This window comes from Callorhinus ursinus, unplaced genomic scaffold (assembly GCF_003265705.2).
Source record: "Callorhinus ursinus isolate GAN/ISIS: 27379988/994484 unplaced genomic scaffold, GSC_fseal_2.0 scaffold19, whole genome shotgun sequence".
NCBI lineage: Eukaryota > Metazoa > Chordata > Mammalia > Carnivora > Otariidae > Callorhinus > Callorhinus ursinus.
This window is the reverse complement of record NW_027397081.1, coordinates 14,114,501-14,130,763: the sequence shown is the minus strand read 5'-3', so window position 1 is coordinate 14,130,763 and position 16,263 is coordinate 14,114,501. Positions and strand designations below refer to the sequence as shown.

General features: G+C 55.5%; 1 protein-coding gene across 2 annotated transcripts in view; it reads left to right on the top strand.

Moving 5' to 3' along the window:
* DSCAML1 (DS cell adhesion molecule like 1) overlaps positions 1–15,882 on the top strand; it is a 341,143-nt gene extending 325,261 nt beyond the window's left edge. For both annotated transcript variants that reach the window (XM_073903814.1, XM_073903815.1), the window contains 13 exons: positions 658–811; positions 3,895–4,012; positions 4,372–4,535; positions 4,748–4,846; positions 5,527–5,715; positions 6,143–6,430; positions 7,988–8,143; positions 10,972–11,002; positions 11,131–11,249; positions 11,535–11,687; positions 12,319–12,513; positions 13,006–13,317; positions 14,858–15,882. In XM_073903814.1, coding sequence (XP_073759915.1) covers positions 658–811; positions 3,895–4,012; positions 4,372–4,535; positions 4,748–4,846; positions 5,527–5,715; positions 6,143–6,430; positions 7,988–8,143; positions 10,972–11,002; positions 11,131–11,249; positions 11,535–11,687; positions 12,319–12,513; positions 13,006–13,317; positions 14,858–15,333 — 2,454 coding nt within the window. In that variant the 3' untranslated portion in view covers positions 15,334–15,882. The remainder of the gene's footprint in view (positions 1–657; positions 812–3,894; positions 4,013–4,371; positions 4,536–4,747; positions 4,847–5,526; positions 5,716–6,142; positions 6,431–7,987; positions 8,144–10,971; positions 11,003–11,130; positions 11,250–11,534; positions 11,688–12,318; positions 12,514–13,005; positions 13,318–14,857) is intronic.
* The last annotated feature ends 381 nt before the right edge of the window (positions 15,883–16,263 follow it).

Below are 16,263 nucleotides of genomic sequence, written 5' to 3'. Positions count from 1 at the left end.
ACTTGTCAAAACTGTCATTTGGTTAAAAAAAATGTTATAGATTTATATAACCTACAAATATATAGGGTGATCTATACCGCTAATAATCGTTAATAAAGTGTTGCCCAGGGAAGCTTTCAGAGCTCCCTCTCTCACCCCTCCCTCCCCCGACGGCTTGCTCCCACAGAATGAAGCAGCAATTAGACAACAGAGCTGGTACAGGCTGGGGAGACTGTCTACGACCCTAATAAGGCAAATGCGGTCATTTAGCTTCTTCCCAGAGACTCCCTTTCCTTGGGGTCTTCCTGGGACCCTCCTTCCTCCATTCTCCCTTCTCCTGACTCCCTCCATCACTCACCTGACACACTCACATTCCCTGGCCTGGAACCACAATTGCCAGCGTCTGGATCAGTCAAAGAGGTAAACTGAGGCTGGCCCAGCAACACCCCAGAGCAGGCCCATGAGCCCCCAGAGCCAAGCCCAGTACAAAGTCTGCTCATTGTTGCTCCTAAACCAGAAAGGGCAAATGAGGCAGGATCTGACCTTCTCTTCCCATCCGCCCCCGACTCCCCGACTGGGCTACCCTCTCCTCTGAGCCCAGGTCCCGAGGAACGCAGGGGTTGGAGGCTGGAGGCTCAGAAGCTGGGTTCTTAGCACTTCTTTGCCTCTGTCCGGCAGGCTCCCAGCGAGTATGAGACAAGTCCGGAGCAGCTCTTCTACCGGATCGCCCACCTGAACCGTGGGCAGCAGTACTTGCTGTGGGTGGCTGCCGTCACCTCTGCCGGCCGGGGCAACAGCAGCGAGAAGGTCACCATTGAGCCCGCAGGCAAGGGTGAGCAGCCCGAGCCCGAGCGGGAGAAGCCGCCAGAAGCCCCCTTCTAGAATGCTGGTTCTCCCCAAGGAGGGGCTGTCTCCCTCCACCCTCTCTGTGACCTGGCTGTGAGGAGCTGGCTGGCCACCTGCCTCCCTTCTGTATCCACCAAGACTGGGCCTCTGCTGCCCCCTGACTCCCAGAAAGCCTCACAACAGGCTCCAGGCAGCACAGTTACCCAGGGGCGGATGGCACGGAGCACCCCGGTCCCCCATTCCAAACTCTACTCCGAGGTTGAGCAAAGGGGCATTAGCCCCACTCCCAGCCCACAGCAGAGCCTTTGTCCCAAGGCTCAGCATCTCCAGAGGGGGTGGTGGCAGGGGACACTGCTTCCATGGAGCAGAGTGCCACAAAGGGATCCCCCCCACCGCCCCATTTCAAAGGTTGGACACCTCTGGCAGAGGTGGTGCCCCTGACTGCTGATTCATTCGATCAACAGACATTCCCAGAGGCGCAGCTAGGAGGAGGCTCTGGGCTAGATGCTGCGCACGGGGTGAATAAGACCATGTGTGTTCTTAGGGAATGCCCCACCGAATCCCTGGCCTGCACAGAGGGGTGCCACGGGGGCATATGCACCCGCACTTTACAGGGAATGACAGTGCTCAGGCCCCAACCCCACACCAAAGAGGCAGCCGTGCACAGCTCCTCGTCTGCTCTCTGCGCCAACCATGGGGCCAACCACAGGGCATGGCGGCTCGCCGCCACCAGCCGGGAATTCCACGTCCTCTACCTTGACTCCCAGTCTCCACGGGAAGGCCCCCTTCTTCCCGGGCCTGCCTCCTCCCACAGCCACCTGACTCGTGAGCCCTGGGGCCCAAGGACCAGGCTGCCTCAGCCCAGCCACCTTCTTGGGGTGACAAGCTTCCTTTGCTGGGCACACAAGAGGCATCAGAGTCCGCTAGCGCTCGATGGAGGGCCTGCAGTGGGGCTCCCCTGCCCTGCCCGTGTTACTCCGTTTTCCAGTTATGCACCGAGGCGGGGTCGGCACGGCCCTCAAACAGCATGGAGAGTGACATGCGAGCTCTTCTGGCCCCAAGTCGGGCTCTTCCCGCCCCCTTCAGCATTTCTAACATCCCCAATCCCTCCTCCCCCAGGTGCCACCAACCCCTTCTCCTGGGTTCTTCCTTCAGGAGAGAAGGGGCCTAGAACCTACCATGCGCCCAGGGTGGCTGGCGCTGGCCCAGAGACAGTGTGGGAGGGCGTGGGTGTCCTGGCAGAAGGCTGGCCCCTTCCCCTGTGGGAGGTCCATAGGACACATCCCCAGAGGGCTTTGTACCTCCCGGAGCACGTCTCCACAGCTGCTGCTTCTGTCCTTACCATAGCCTGGGGCGGGGGCCGGGGGGGGGGGAGCCCTGCTGTTCCCTCCCCACCGACCCCACTCACACGCACACACACACGCACATGCATGCACACACACCCCGAGACACCAAGAGATTCAGGGAACTAACCCCAGACACATGGAGGGACCAGATGTGGAACTCTTGAGTGCTTGGTCACTTGGTTGACTGAACACCTGTAACTCAGCCCAGAGATCTGTGAGGTACCTGGCAGGGTCACCTTCCCAAAGTACCCTGGACATCTTTGCCTGCCTTGCTTTTCACGGTGCGGCTTGTGCACCCCGGTGCTCTGAGCGTGCTCCCATCACCCCTGGGGACGTTCCTTTCTCCACTGCGCCTGTCTGTAGCTGCCACCTCTCTGTCCATCTACGTTCCCGCTCCTGGCGACCTCAGTCACTGGGCGACTGACTCCCACGTCAGCATCTGCGGCCCAGCCACTTCTCTCATGCTCCAGAACATGTATATCCGACTGCTTTCTAGCTACCCCGTGTGGGTGACCTCAGGGTCAGTGTGAAGCTAAGTATCCAGGTGTCTCCTGCCTACCCCGCTCCTCCCCCTCCTCCCCTTCTTCCTTCCCCCATCCCCCGCTCCTCCTGTGTGCCTTGTCTCTGTGAGGGCACCACCACCCAGTCAGCATCATGCAGTCATCCTCACACCCCCTCTGTCTCCTCCTCAAAGCCAGTCAGACCCCAAGTCCTGGCGGTTCCTCCCTGAGCCCCTAACCACCTCCCCACTGCCATACGTCACTTCCGGCCTGTTCTCTCGCCGCCATCTTGCTGCTGATCTGTGTGGGTCCTCCGGCAAACCATCCTCTGCCAGCTGCCAGGGCGTTATCCACAACTTTACTTTGAACATATCACTACTTGTAAGCCTCCAGTGGCTCCTCGTGACCTCAAGGGGAAGTCCATCCTCCTTGTTCTGCCAACGGAGCCCTCCATGCTTCTGCTCTTGCTCACCACCCGTCCCCCTTCATTCACCCTGGGCTTTGGTCGCCCCAGAGCATTTGCAGACCCTCACACTTCCCATGTGTTTCAGGCCTCCAGACCTCTATTCAGTGCTGTCACCGCTTCCCACTATGCCTTTCCTTCCCTGCGTAGTGAATTCTTTTTTAGCCTTCAAGATTCAGGGGCACCTAGGGGGCTCAGTCGGTTAAGCATCCGACCCCTGATTTCAGCTCAGGTCTTGATCTCAGGGTTGGTCGTGAGCTCAAGGCCCAAACTGTGCTCCATGTTGGGTGTGGAGCCTCCTTTAAAAAAAAAGATTCAAGTCAAAGCTTCTAATTCCAGAAGGCTCCCTGGCCATCACCTCCACCACCACTGAACCGGCAGTCATTCCTCCTTCTCTGCGCTCCCACAGTGACGTGTACCTATCCCTACCATACTATATTCACCTGTCATGATACTTTTTAAGTATCTGTCTCCCTTTTGGACCATGAGCAACTTGAGGACAGGGAACAGATCTCGTTCATTTTGTGAATCCTCAGAGCCTCCTCTGATACCTGTTCCATAACAAGTATTTGATCAATGTTTGTTGAATCAGTGACTCCCATCTGAAAGTGTGTGCACCCACCCCTGCCCCAAGTCCAAGGTGGAGATCAGGTAGGAGATGGGGGACTTGAATTGTAAATTTAGAGAGCCCCAGGAAAGGCGGGCCAGTACAGTGTTGAGGGTAGAGGTGGGGTGGGCCCTCACACTCTCTTCCCTGCAGCCCCAGCAAAGATCATCTCATTTGGAGGCACTGTGACAACCCCCTGGATGAAAGATGTCCGACTGCCTTGCAATTCGGTGGGAGATCCAGCCCCTGCTGTGAAGTGGACAAAGGACAGGTGTGCGTGGGACCCCAGACAGGTGGGGGACCGCAAAGATGGGTGTAGTAGAAGAGCCATGAAGAAAAGAATCAGGGGCCCCTCCCTTCCAGCTGACCAGAAGCCCTGCCAGGCACATGGCCCCTGCTCTCCTGTGCAGGCCTGGCCTCCCTGGCTCCCCAAGGATCTCCCTTCCCTGGGTGCTTGAAGAGGCCAGGGGGACTGACATCCCCCAGGAAGTGCTAAGTAAAACCCCAAGAGTCCCAGGCCCCCTAGCCAGCCTCCTTCTACTCCCAGCCCTGTTTGCCTGCAGTCCTGGGGGAGCCCCCAGGAGGAGGGGGTGTTTACCCTAAACCCTCTCTGCCCCCCAACCCCTGCAGTGAAGACTCAGCCATCCGCGTGTCCATGGACGGGCACCGGCTCCTCCATACCAACGGCACGCTGCTGCTGCGTGCTGTGAAGGCTGAGGACTCAGGCTACTACACCTGCACGGCCACCAACACTGGGGGCTTCGACACCATCATCGTCAACCTTCTGGTGCAAGGTAAGGCCCCGGGGGACAGAGCCTTTGTGGAACAGAGGTGCCATGTGGATGAGGAGGCAGGAGGGATGGGGAGAATGAGCAGGAGCTGGGGAAGCACCAAGGGGGCGGGGAAGGCCAGGCCTGGGCCCTCAGCTGCAGCCGGGGGGTAGCCCATGCTCCCATTTTCGGGTGTTAACCCTTTGTGGTGAGGGCTGGTGGCTTTCCCCTCACAGTTCCCCCGGACCAGCCCCGCCTCACTGTCTCTAAAACCTCCGCTTCGTCCATCACCCTGACCTGGATCCCAGGTGACAATGGGGGCAGCTCCATCCGAGGTGAGAGGGGTCTGGATGAGGAGGGGGAAAGAGGGGAAGAAATTCTGGACCCAGTAGCCGGGCAAGGGCCTTACCCACTCCCACCACCTGTCCCCATAGTGCCCCAGAAGTGATGAGTGAGAGGCAATTCGGGCCACAAGGAGGTTACCCAAGTGCCACAGACAGTTACCAGCCTCAGGATCTGGGTTTTAGAAGGCCCATCCCAGTTGCAGCTGGTGAGCTATGCAAACCTGAAGAAATCTGTTTGCTTCTCTCGGCCTCAGTTTCCAAATTTGTAACAGTAGACAAATGTACTAGATAGTGCTTCTCCATCATGAATATGCACATGAATCAGCAGGGGATCTTAGAGAAGGCAGATTCTGATTCCTGAGGTCTGCGGTGGGATCTGACAAGCTCCCAGGTGATGTAATCCTACTGTCAGGGACCACACTGGGAGTAGCAAGCTCTAAATACTGTCGCTTTTAAGCCTCAAGGCTCTGTTCTCCGCTCCCCTCTCCACCTTGGCTGCGAAAGAGAGAGCAGGAAAACTCCTTGCAGCTTTGTGTCCCATCTGCCTCTGCCCCACCCCCCATCACCAAAGGCCCCACTCTACCCCTGCGGGGAGGCCAGCCCCATGCCACCTGTTGGGGTGTCCCAGGCCCCGCCCTGCCCTCCCTGAGCCAGGCAAACCTCCCGGGCAGGCTTCGTGCTGCAGTACTCGGTAGACAACAGCGAGGAGTGGAAGGACGTGTTCATCAGCTCAGGCGAGCGGTCCTTCAAGCTGGACAGCCTCAAGTGTGGCACGTGGTACAAGGTGAAACTGGCAGCCAAGAACAGCGTGGGCTCCGGGCGCATCAGCGAGATCATCGAGGCCAAGACCCACGGGCGGGGTGAGGCCTGACGATGACCCAGTTCGGGGGAGATGGGCCCAGGATATGGGGATGGAAGGTGGCTGGGCTGGGGAAGGAGGGCGCAGGGGAGCAGAGACTGAAGGGAGAGCCTGGTTCCCATCACCACAGATAGCACGCTGACCAATCACAGTTGGAGAAACAGGCCCTACCTCCTTGGCCGGTAGCAGATGGTGGCAGCCCCTTCCTTCTTCCCATATCTCTTGCCCTGCTGAGGCCTTCTCTCCACGTCCTTCCCTCTTCTCCCTCCTCCTCCGTCCCCTGGGGCATCCCTACTCCCATCTGTGCCCCCCGCTGCTTCCCGGAGCCGCTGCAGCCCGGGCTGGCCCAGGGGACTCCCTCCCCTCGCAGATGAATGAACCTTCCTCTTCTCAGGCTCTAACCTCGCTCTCTCCCTGTGGCCCCCCAGAGCCCTCCTTCAGCAAAGACCAGCACCTGTTCACCCACATCAACTCCACGCATGCTCGGCTTAACCTGCAGGGCTGGAACAACGGGGGCTGCCCGATCACAGCCATCGTGCTGGAGTACCGGCCCAAGGGCACCTGGGCCTGGCAGGGGCTACGGGCCAACAGCTCCGGGGAGGTGTTTCTGACCGAGCTGCGCGAGGCCACGTGGTACGAGCTGCGCATGCGGGCTTGCAACAGCGCTGGCTGCGGCAACGAGACTGCCCAGTTCGCCACCCTGGACTATGACGGCAGTGAGTCGGAGAGGGCGGGAGAGGGCGGGAGAGGGCGGGAGAGGGCGGGAGGGGCGGCCTGGGGACCGCAGCGAGGTGTCCCCAGCTGGCAGAGAGGCGGACGCATAAAGAGAGGACAGACAAATCGAAAAATAGGACTACCGTGGAGGAAAAGGCTGGAGACAGGGAAGGAGCAAGCAAAGGGAGCCGCAGAGTGGTAGGGGGCAGGCAGATGGGCAGGTGCACCAGTGGCTGATACAGATTGATAGCCAAGCAAACCCATCGCACTAAGTTAGAGGGTCTTTTGAAGGTGAAGTCCTTGCTCTCGGGTGCTTCAGAGATACGGAGACTATAATGCAGAGCAATAGCTGAGGCCCCGCCCCTCTGAGGCCCCGCCCCTGAGGCCCCGCCCCCCCTGAGGCCCCTCTGCTAAAAGGGTGTGTTAGCCAGGCTGTGATAGCCTGGGCTACAGGAACAGATAAACACTGAACGCTGCAGGGCTTAACCCAATAAAGATTTGCTTCTTGCTCTCGTGACATCTTGTGAGGGTTGGCTGGCCACCATCTCTTAACTATGCCATCTTGAATGTGTAGCCTCCAAGGTCGCCAAGAAGAGAGAGAGAGAAAAGGCACCCCAGTCTTAACTGCCTGGGCCAGGAGGTGATGCTCATCACCCACTCTGTTGTCCAGAACTAGTTCCGTGGCTCTAATCTAATTGCCAGGAAGTCTGGGAGGGGTAGATGAACACACGGATATTTGGTGAGCACTCACTGGTGTCTGCCACACGGGGCACTTCATACACATGCACACACTCACATACACACATGCATGTGTGTGCACACACGCACGTGTGTGCACATACACTGAAGACATACTGAAGGCTGAATTCATAGAGACCAGTTGTCACAAGGTAAAGTCAGTCTACCTATGTGTTAAGGAAACAGAATAAAAGTGGTATCAGATGGGGTTGGCCTCAAACAAGGAAGCCTTCATGAAGGAGAGGGCTCTTCTGCAAGGCTTTGAAACAGGCACAGATCGGGCTTTGCTGAGGGCTATGTCAGCAGAACTTACTGCCTCCGTGCAGGCACCCAAGGTTAGCAGATCTCACCCATGGGTGAGGGAGCAGGGAGAAAATGCAGGGTGTGGAGTGGCTTTGTCCCCATCTGGGGATGAGACCCCGGGATGCCACTGCTCTGACTTCTTTCTGTGATTCTCACTACCCCTCCCACTTTACAAGCTGGATGGCGGAATCTAAGCTCATAGGTCCACCCTCTAGAAATGAACACTGAACTCCAACGGGCAGGAGACTATCTCTGAGAGACTTCAGGACAATTCTAAAATAGGCTCGCGAAGTCATCAGTATCATAATGCAGTGTAAAAACTGCACAACTCTTCATGGCTGTCCTGATGTGACCAGAATTTGGAGGAGTAGAGGGAGAGGGTTGGGGCTCTGTGCCAGGAAGTGGAAGTCAGAATGAGAGCAAGGGCAGCAAGAGAGGTTCAAAGGCTACCCCATCCAGGGGACTCTGCCCAGACCCTACTCATAAGGGACATCTGACTCCCTTCTTCACCCCATCAGGTACCATCCCTCCCATCAAGTCTGCTCAAGGGGAGGGGGATGATGTGAAGAAGCTGTTCACCATCGGCTGCCCGGTCATCCTGGCCACTCTGGGGGTGGCACTGCTCTTCATCGTTCGCAAGAAGAGGAAGGAGAAGCGGCTGAAGCGTCTCCGAGGTAGGCAAGTTTCCTATGGGCTTCCCGGGAGGGAGTGTTGACCCTCAGCCACGTGGGCCACCTTTCATTGGCTCATGGGCACCATCTGGACAAGAGAAAGTGCCTGTGTCCCCCTGAAGGGAGAGCTGCTACTCCAGCCTTCTGAAACTTTAGCTCTTACTGCTTCTTCCTCTGTGCCCCCAAGACTTTGTGCCTGACCTAACCAGGGCTGAATTTTAGAGGTATACACTGGTAAAGCCATACTGGTTAAGATAGTTAAACATTTCCATGTTAGTTGATAAATAGATGTTGTTCCCTTCCACCCTGGATGCTCCTTCTCTCTCACACGGTCCCTGAGATTCTTCTAGAATCTGGCCCCTAAAGCATAGACCTACAAGTGGTCGCTAAGATCTTGCTCAGTTTTGACCGTGTGGCTTCTATGACATGTCAGATGTTAAATATTTTGAATATCATCCCTGTTGCAGTCTATGATACCATAGACTGGCATGAACGGGTCTGCTTTATCTTGATTTTCCCAGGGACTGGTACAGTGTCTGGCACCTAGTAGTTACTTAACAGATGTTCATTCACTCATGTGAAAACATTTACTGAATATCTGCTGTATATAGATACTGCCAGACATTGGAGATATAAAGATGAATGAAGAAGGAACAGTCCATAGTCTTATGGAACATAGTCTAGTCCTCATAGAATCCACAGTTTAATGTGAGAAGTCAGGGCACAATAGTAGCACAGAATAGGGAATTACTAACACTGCCTAGGGTGGTTAGGAGTTGGGTGGATAGGTGGATGGATGATTGGATGGGTGGTTGGATGATTAATGGTATGGTTGGATGGAAAGATGGATAGAAAGACAGATGGATGGACAGATGGATGGTTAAATGAAAGGTTTGATGGTTAGGTGGTTGGATGGATAGATAGATGGAGGAGTCGTGGATGGATGGATTGATGGTTGAATGGATTAACGGTTGGATCAATGGGTAGGTGGATGGATGCATGCATATTTGAATGGATGGATAATAGATGATTGTATGAATGGGTAGATGGGTGGATAGTTGAATGGATCCTTGGATGGGTGGATGGATGGATGGATGGATGGATGGATGGATGGATGGATGGATAGATAATAAGATGGACATATGGTTGTATGGTTTTATGGACATATGGACAGGTGGTTGAATGAATGGTTGAATAGATGAATCAATAATTGGATGGATGGATGGATGGATGGATGGATGGATGGATGGATGGATGGATAGTTGAATGAGTGGATGATGGATGAAAGACTGGGTGGGTGGGTGGAGAAATGAATAGATTGATAGGTAAATGGATCAATGATGGATGGATGGATGAGTGGGTGAGTCGATGGTTGGATACATACATGCAGCTAGATTCATTCTTTTTTTTTATTTTTTATTATTATGTTAATCACCATACATTACATCATTAGTTTTTGATGTAGTGTTCCATGATTCATTGTTTGTGCATAACACCCAGTGCTCCACGCAGAATGTGCCCTCTTTAATACCCATCACCAGGTTAACCCATCCCCCCACCCCCCTCCCCTCTAGAACCCTCAGTTTGTTTTTCAGTGTCTGTCATCTCTCATGGTTCATCTCCGCCTCCGATTTCCCCCCCTTCATTCTTCCCCTCTTGCTATCTTCTTTTTTTTTTCTTAACATATATTGAATTATTTGTTTCAGAGGTACAGATCTATGATCCAACAGTCTTACACAATTCACAGCGCTCACCATAGCACATACCCTCCCCAGTGTCTATCACCCAGCCACCCCATCCCTCCCACCCCCCACCACTCCAGCAACCCTCAGTTTGTTTCCTGAGATTAAGAATTCCTCATATCAGTGAGGTCATATGATACATGTCTTTCTCTGACTGACTTATTTCGCTCAGCATAACACCCTCCAGTTCCATCCACGTCATTGCAAATGGCAAGATCTCATTACTTTTGATGGCTGCATAATATTCCTGTGTGTGTGTGTGTGTGTGTGTGTGTGTGTGTGTACACCACATCTTCTTTATCTGTTCATCTGTTGATGGACATCTTGGCTCTTTCCACAGTTTGGCTGTTGTGGACATTGCTGCTATAAACATTGGGGTGCACGTACCCCTTCGGGTCCCTACATTTGTATCTTTGGGGTAAATACCCAGTGCAGCTAGATTCATTCTGACAGATCATTCTCATGATTCTCATTCTCATCAGAGGTCTAATGGATTATCTAGGTCCTTTGCTTCTCTCTCTCTCTCTCTCTCTCTCTTTGTCGTCCAAACCTGAGATCCTGGTCCTATTCAAGGCCCCTCTGGAGACAAAGCAGGGAACCCCCCCAAATTCATCCGTGGACTTTTTGGGGCAGGTGCCCAAGAGGAAGAAATAAAGCATCTTGGTTGATAGTCATCTGGGGATGCCCACTGACCACCTCTACATCATCCTCCACTCTCCTTTCTTCCCAGCAGATAACTGAGGATAGACCCTCCACTGGTACCCATGCTCTGTTGTCTTGTTTAATTAGAGTCAATTCAGGAAACAGATGGAGCACTTTATATACCCTCTCCTCTGGGAAGGACCTTCCTATTAGATAAAAATCTGAGGAAAGGAAAACAGACCGGAGCCAAATCTTGCATCAGGAGCCGTCAGACCTTATCCTATGTTAGACTATTTTAGAGGTCCTTTCATTTCTCCCTCTTCTCCCCAAGAGACCAGCCCTGGTCCCAGTTTAGGGAGCTCTCCCACCTTGTTCCCCATGCCTCTTCCAGTTTTCATCCCTCTCAGAATCCATTCTCACCCAGTCCCTCTCTCTACTGTTTTGCAGATGCAAAGAGTCTGGCAGAAATGTTGATAAGGTAGGTGCCACATCGCTGTTTCCTCCCCTACAGAGGACAGGCTTCTAAGACCCCACTGTCCTGCAAAACCCTCTCCCCCAGCCCCTTATGGCTGCTGAGTCACCCACCTCCGGCCCTTCTCCCCACAGCAAGAACAACCGAAGTTTTGACACCCCTGTGAAGGGGCCACCCCAGGGCCCAAGGCTACACATTGACATCCCCAGAGTTCAGCTACTCATCGAGGACAAGGAGGGCATCAAGCAGCTGGGTGAGTGACAGGGGCCACAAGTTCTCTGTCCCCGTCTTCCCCAGGCCACAGCCCACCAAGGGCAGCCACCAGCCCTCACAGTAGTGCCCAGGGTTCTAGCAGCGGCCCCATCCCCACTCGGCAACCTCAGAACTCACTGAAGCTTCTCTCGAGGGCTAAGTTTCCGCCTCTGTCTCACGGAAAGAATTATTCCGTCCTTCCCGCATCTCAACATTGGATAAAGACAAAAAGAAATTTGGGAAGCCCAAAGAGAAGGACTCGTACTCACTGTCCTTCTTCCCCCAGGAGATGACAAAGCCACCATTCCCGTGACGGACGCTGAGTTCAGCCAAGCTGTCAACCCACAGAGTTTCTGCACTGGTGTCTCCTTGCACCACCCAGCCCTCATCCAGAGCACGGGACCCCTCATCGACATGTCTGACATCCGGCCAGGCACCAGTATGCCTTATCCCCGGGGAGACAGACCTCCTCCCAAACAGGGTGACCTGGGCACAGCGTGGGGCACAGGTGGAAAAAGATTGGGCAGGAGTGGGGGGGGGGCTCAGAGCAGCATGGAAGAACAGAAAGAGCACTGGAGTTAGAGTCTCCAGACCTTGACTGAAGACTTTCTAGCTGTGACCTTGGGTATATTGCCAACTTTATTGCTCTGGGCATCCGCGTCCTTACCTAGACATTTTGAGAGAGGGTTGGGAGTTCTTGCTCTCCAAGGGCCTTCTGCCTCTCGCACTGTGACTCTGGACATAAGGATAGAACGCATCAAGGGCTGTAGGGAGTGAATGCACAGGAGGCAGCAGGAGAGGGGCTGATACTCCTCCCCAAGCTGAAGGGAAAGATGGGGTGGGTGGGGAGGACCAGGAGGCCCCCCACTGCCCCCATGCCTCACCACGGGTGCTCTTCCCCTGCGGGGCCAGCTGTGCGGTCAGGAAAGGCAGGATGCGCAGCATCCTCCGGGAGCTTCTGCGGCTGCCTCTGCCCCCTCCCTCGCTCCCCACTGCCCTTCAGGTACGTGCCAGGAGCCCGAGGCTGAGTGCCCTCCGTGGAGGTGCCAGCTCTGGCTTTCTCCATGCAGACCCAGTGTCCAGGAAGAGTGTGAAGGCGGCCCACAGCACCCGGAACAGGTACTCGAGCCAGTGGACTCTGACCAAGTGCCAGGCCTCCACACCTGCCCGCACCCTCACCTCTGACTGGCGCACCGTGGGATCCCAGCACGGGGTCACTGTCACGGAGAGTGACAGCTACAGTGCCAGCCTGTCCCAGGACACAGGTGAGCCCGAGGCCGGGCCTGTGTCCCGCTCTCTCTCCAGCAGCTCCCCCTCCCCCTGTCCCCAACCTCCACCCACCAGCTCATGGGGTCCAAGGCGCCGGTCAGTGTCACTTCCAGCTGGCCACTGGCTTACCGTGTGGCCAGCACAAACACACCTGACCTCGCTGAGCTCTGCTTAGTCAAGGATTTCCTTCTGCTCTCCCAAAAGATGTCCGAGAAAATGGTACACGTGATGTTCGTTGGAGAAAGAGCCCAGGGTTCCAGGGGGTGGGTACTTGTTTTCAAGAATGGAAGATGTTCTGCCCTTTGTTTGCCAAAGACCCCACTTCTGCCCCCAAAGCCGCCTTCCCAGGGTGGGAGTGGGGTCTTCCAGGAGGACGGCCAGGCTCAAGGGCAGCTGAACGGCTCAGTCTGGCCTCATTTGTAAACGAGACCCCCTTCTCCCCACGACTCCCTCATTTCTTCTTCACTCTGCGCCTTCCGTCTCTCCAGACAAAGGACGGAACAGCATGGTGTCCACAGAGAGCGCCTCGTCCACCTACGAGGAGCTGGCCCGGGCCTATGAGCACGCCAAGCTGGAGGAGCAGCTGCAGCATGCCAAGTTCGAGATCACCGAGTGCTTCATCTCCGACAGCTCCTCCGACCAGATGACCACAGGCACCAACGAGAACGCCGACAGCATGACGTCCATGAGCACGCCCTCGGAGCCCGGCATCTGTCGCTTCACCGCCTCCCCGCCCAAGCCCCAGGATGCCGACCGAGGCAAGAACGTGGCTGTGCCCATCCCGCACCGGGCCAACAAGAGTGAGTGCCCGGCGCGCCTCCCCCCTGCCTCCCCCGGCATCCTCTGGCACCCCCAGCCCAGCAGGGCTCCTTGACAGTGTGGGCAATGCAGAGCAAGTACCTGGGAGAGTCCGGATTGGGGTCCGTATTCCTGGCTCAGCCTCTTAATACCTCCGTGGCCTTGGGAAGTCAGTTAGCCTCTCTGATCTTCATTTCCTCCAGTGGTAAGATGCAAATGACCACATGTATTCTGCACTGTCATAGCAGGCACCAGAAATGCTATAGGTACCTGGCACATAGCAGGTTCTCAGTACGTAGTGATCATTCCCTTTACTCTGAGGCTGTGCCAGTATGGGGAGACAGCCTTTCAGGGCTCTGCTGCCCAATGGCCACTGGTCCCAATGCCATTCAACATTGATCCACGGGGGCCAAACCTCATGGTGGGCAGTGACCTCGCCTGACTGGGAGCTGTCTGACGCCAGAGACCTGGCCAGAGCATATGCCCTTCAGGATTGGTGGGACAGCTGTAGATAAACACTGGAGGGCGTGGGGAGGGGGGTCCATCAGCAGACACTGGGACCACACCATACCATGTCAGACCATGCGGGGTCTGATCAGCCCACTACTGGCCTCGCGTAGTGGCCATGCTAATCAGGGCACTCGGGGTCATCTAGAGAAGAGCCGAGGGTAACAAAGTACAAGGACTTTGGAGATCAGCCACCCTGAATGACGCCCCCGCCCCTTCTGCCTGGGTGAATTGGGGCAAATTACTTAATCTTTCTGAAGCTCAGTTTTCTCACTTGCCAACTGTGGGCTGGTATTAACCTATCCAGGGGGCTGTGGGGACTGAATGAGATCATGTAAAGAAAATGCCCGGCATGGCCAGCAGGTCAGAGGCACACGTGCCGGTGAGGACGCTCACAGAGCAGAGAGATCAGGACATGGACGTCCCGGGAGCCTGTCATATGGAGGCGGTTTAAGAAATCAGGAACGTTTCACCTGGAAAACAGGAGAGGGATGGGGAAAGGTAGCTGACTTCAGACATCTGGCAGGCCGCCGTGGGAAAGGCGGTGGGGGTGGCGGGAGCACATGCTGTGCGGGTGCTCAGAAGGCAGAATGGAGCTCCATGTGGGGAGTGACGGGCATTCCCTCCTCGGGGTAAGGAAACTTGTTCCGATAGCCAGCTCTCCGAGGAAGTCAGTTTGCAGAATGGAGCTGTCCACGGGCTGAAGCTGAGCAGCCTGTATGGGCCATTCAGCGAGAAGCCATGGGTTTAGTGAGCAACTACTGTACGTGCCAGCCACCGTGTTGATGCACTTTCCTCGCTTTATCTCATTCACCGCTCCCAGTAATCCCGTTGGGAGATGTGATGGGCTGCCTTTCCCAGATAAGGAAACAGGCTCGGAGAGGTCAAGTAACTGATCCCTTCTGGATGCTTCGTTGCCGAGCTTGTGGAGGGGCTCCTAGGTCAGATCAGGGACAAGACCGGGGAGGAGGGGGTGGGTGAACAAGCGGGTGCCCAGAGGCCTCTGCCGCCAACGTTTTCTGCTTCTGATTCCAGGTGACTACTGTAACCTGCCCCTGTACGCCAAGTCGGAGGCCTTCTTCCGAAAGGCAGATGGCCGTGAGCCCTGTCCGGTGGTCCCACCCCGAGAGGCTTCCATCCGGAACCTGGCTCGAACCTACCACACCCAGGCTCGCCACCTGACCTTGGACCCTGCCAGCAAGCCCCTGGGCCTCCCGCACCCAGGGGCCCCTGCTGCCGCCTCCACAGCCACTTTACCTCAGAGGACTCTGGCCATGCCAGCACCCCCAGCCGGCACAGCCCCGCCAGCTCCCGGCCCCACCCCTGCCGAGCCCCCGGCTGCCCCCAGCGCTGCCCCTCCGGCCCCCAGCACTGAGCCTCCGCGGGCCGGGGGCCCACACACCAAAATGGGGGGCTCCAGGGACTCACTTCTCGAGATGAGCACATCGGGGGTAGGGAGGTCTCAGAAGCAGGGGGCAGGGGCCTACTCCAAATCCTATACCCTGGTGTAGGGGCACAGCGAGAAAAGCAGCCCTACGCTCGGACCTGTCTGCACCTCCAGCCCTCACACACCAACTTGGCTGTTTTCCTGCATTATTTATATTAAACTGACAAAAACCAACCAACAACAAAAAGAAAAGCCCCCGAGTTGTGAACGCTTGTACATAGAACTCTTTTGTACAAATGAAACTATTTTCTTCTCCATGAAGCCAGGGCACAGAGAATTTGACAGTACAAATCACCCCCCATCCCCCGACCGCACAAAATACGTGTGGAGAGCTATATATACATATATAGGGAGATAGGAGCACATCGACGAGCTATATATCTATATATTTCTCTCACCTTATTTTGAGACAGAGGCACAAAGACTCAGCAATTTTTCCCTCCGGCTCACTCACCCTCCCTTCAATCTAGGTGGTTTTGACAAAGACCGAAATCCCAACTCAGAGACACTGCATGCGATTTTACTGTTCCAAGAAAACCAGGAGTTGCTTCAATTTGCAGATGCTTATGTGTTAATACCTTTTTCTATGAAAAAAAACCCAGCGCCGTGTGCAATAAAGGTTATGTTTCTACGTGGTAGCTTTTTTCCCATCTGGCGAGGGCCAGTGGGGAGGGAGGGAGGAAGGAAAGGCCCCTATACCGGCCCGTCCATCTCTCGTGGAGAGACTTTGAGAAGTTCAGGCTTTAGCTCAGCAGGTTAAACTTTTTTAAAGGCTTTCAATTAGCCAATGTGCGTCCTTGAGCACCTGTTCTGTTCTCAGATCTGTGCCAGCGCCTAAAGGGGGCCAGCTGTGTGCATTTGAGCAAGCTCCTGAACCCCTCTGGGCCAGTTTCGTTATCCATAAAATTGAAGCAACCTCGCAGAGAGCTCTGGGGAGCCTGGTCTGGGGGCGAGGGAGGGCAGGTGTCCACTGGCTTCTCTCCTCCAGGAGAAC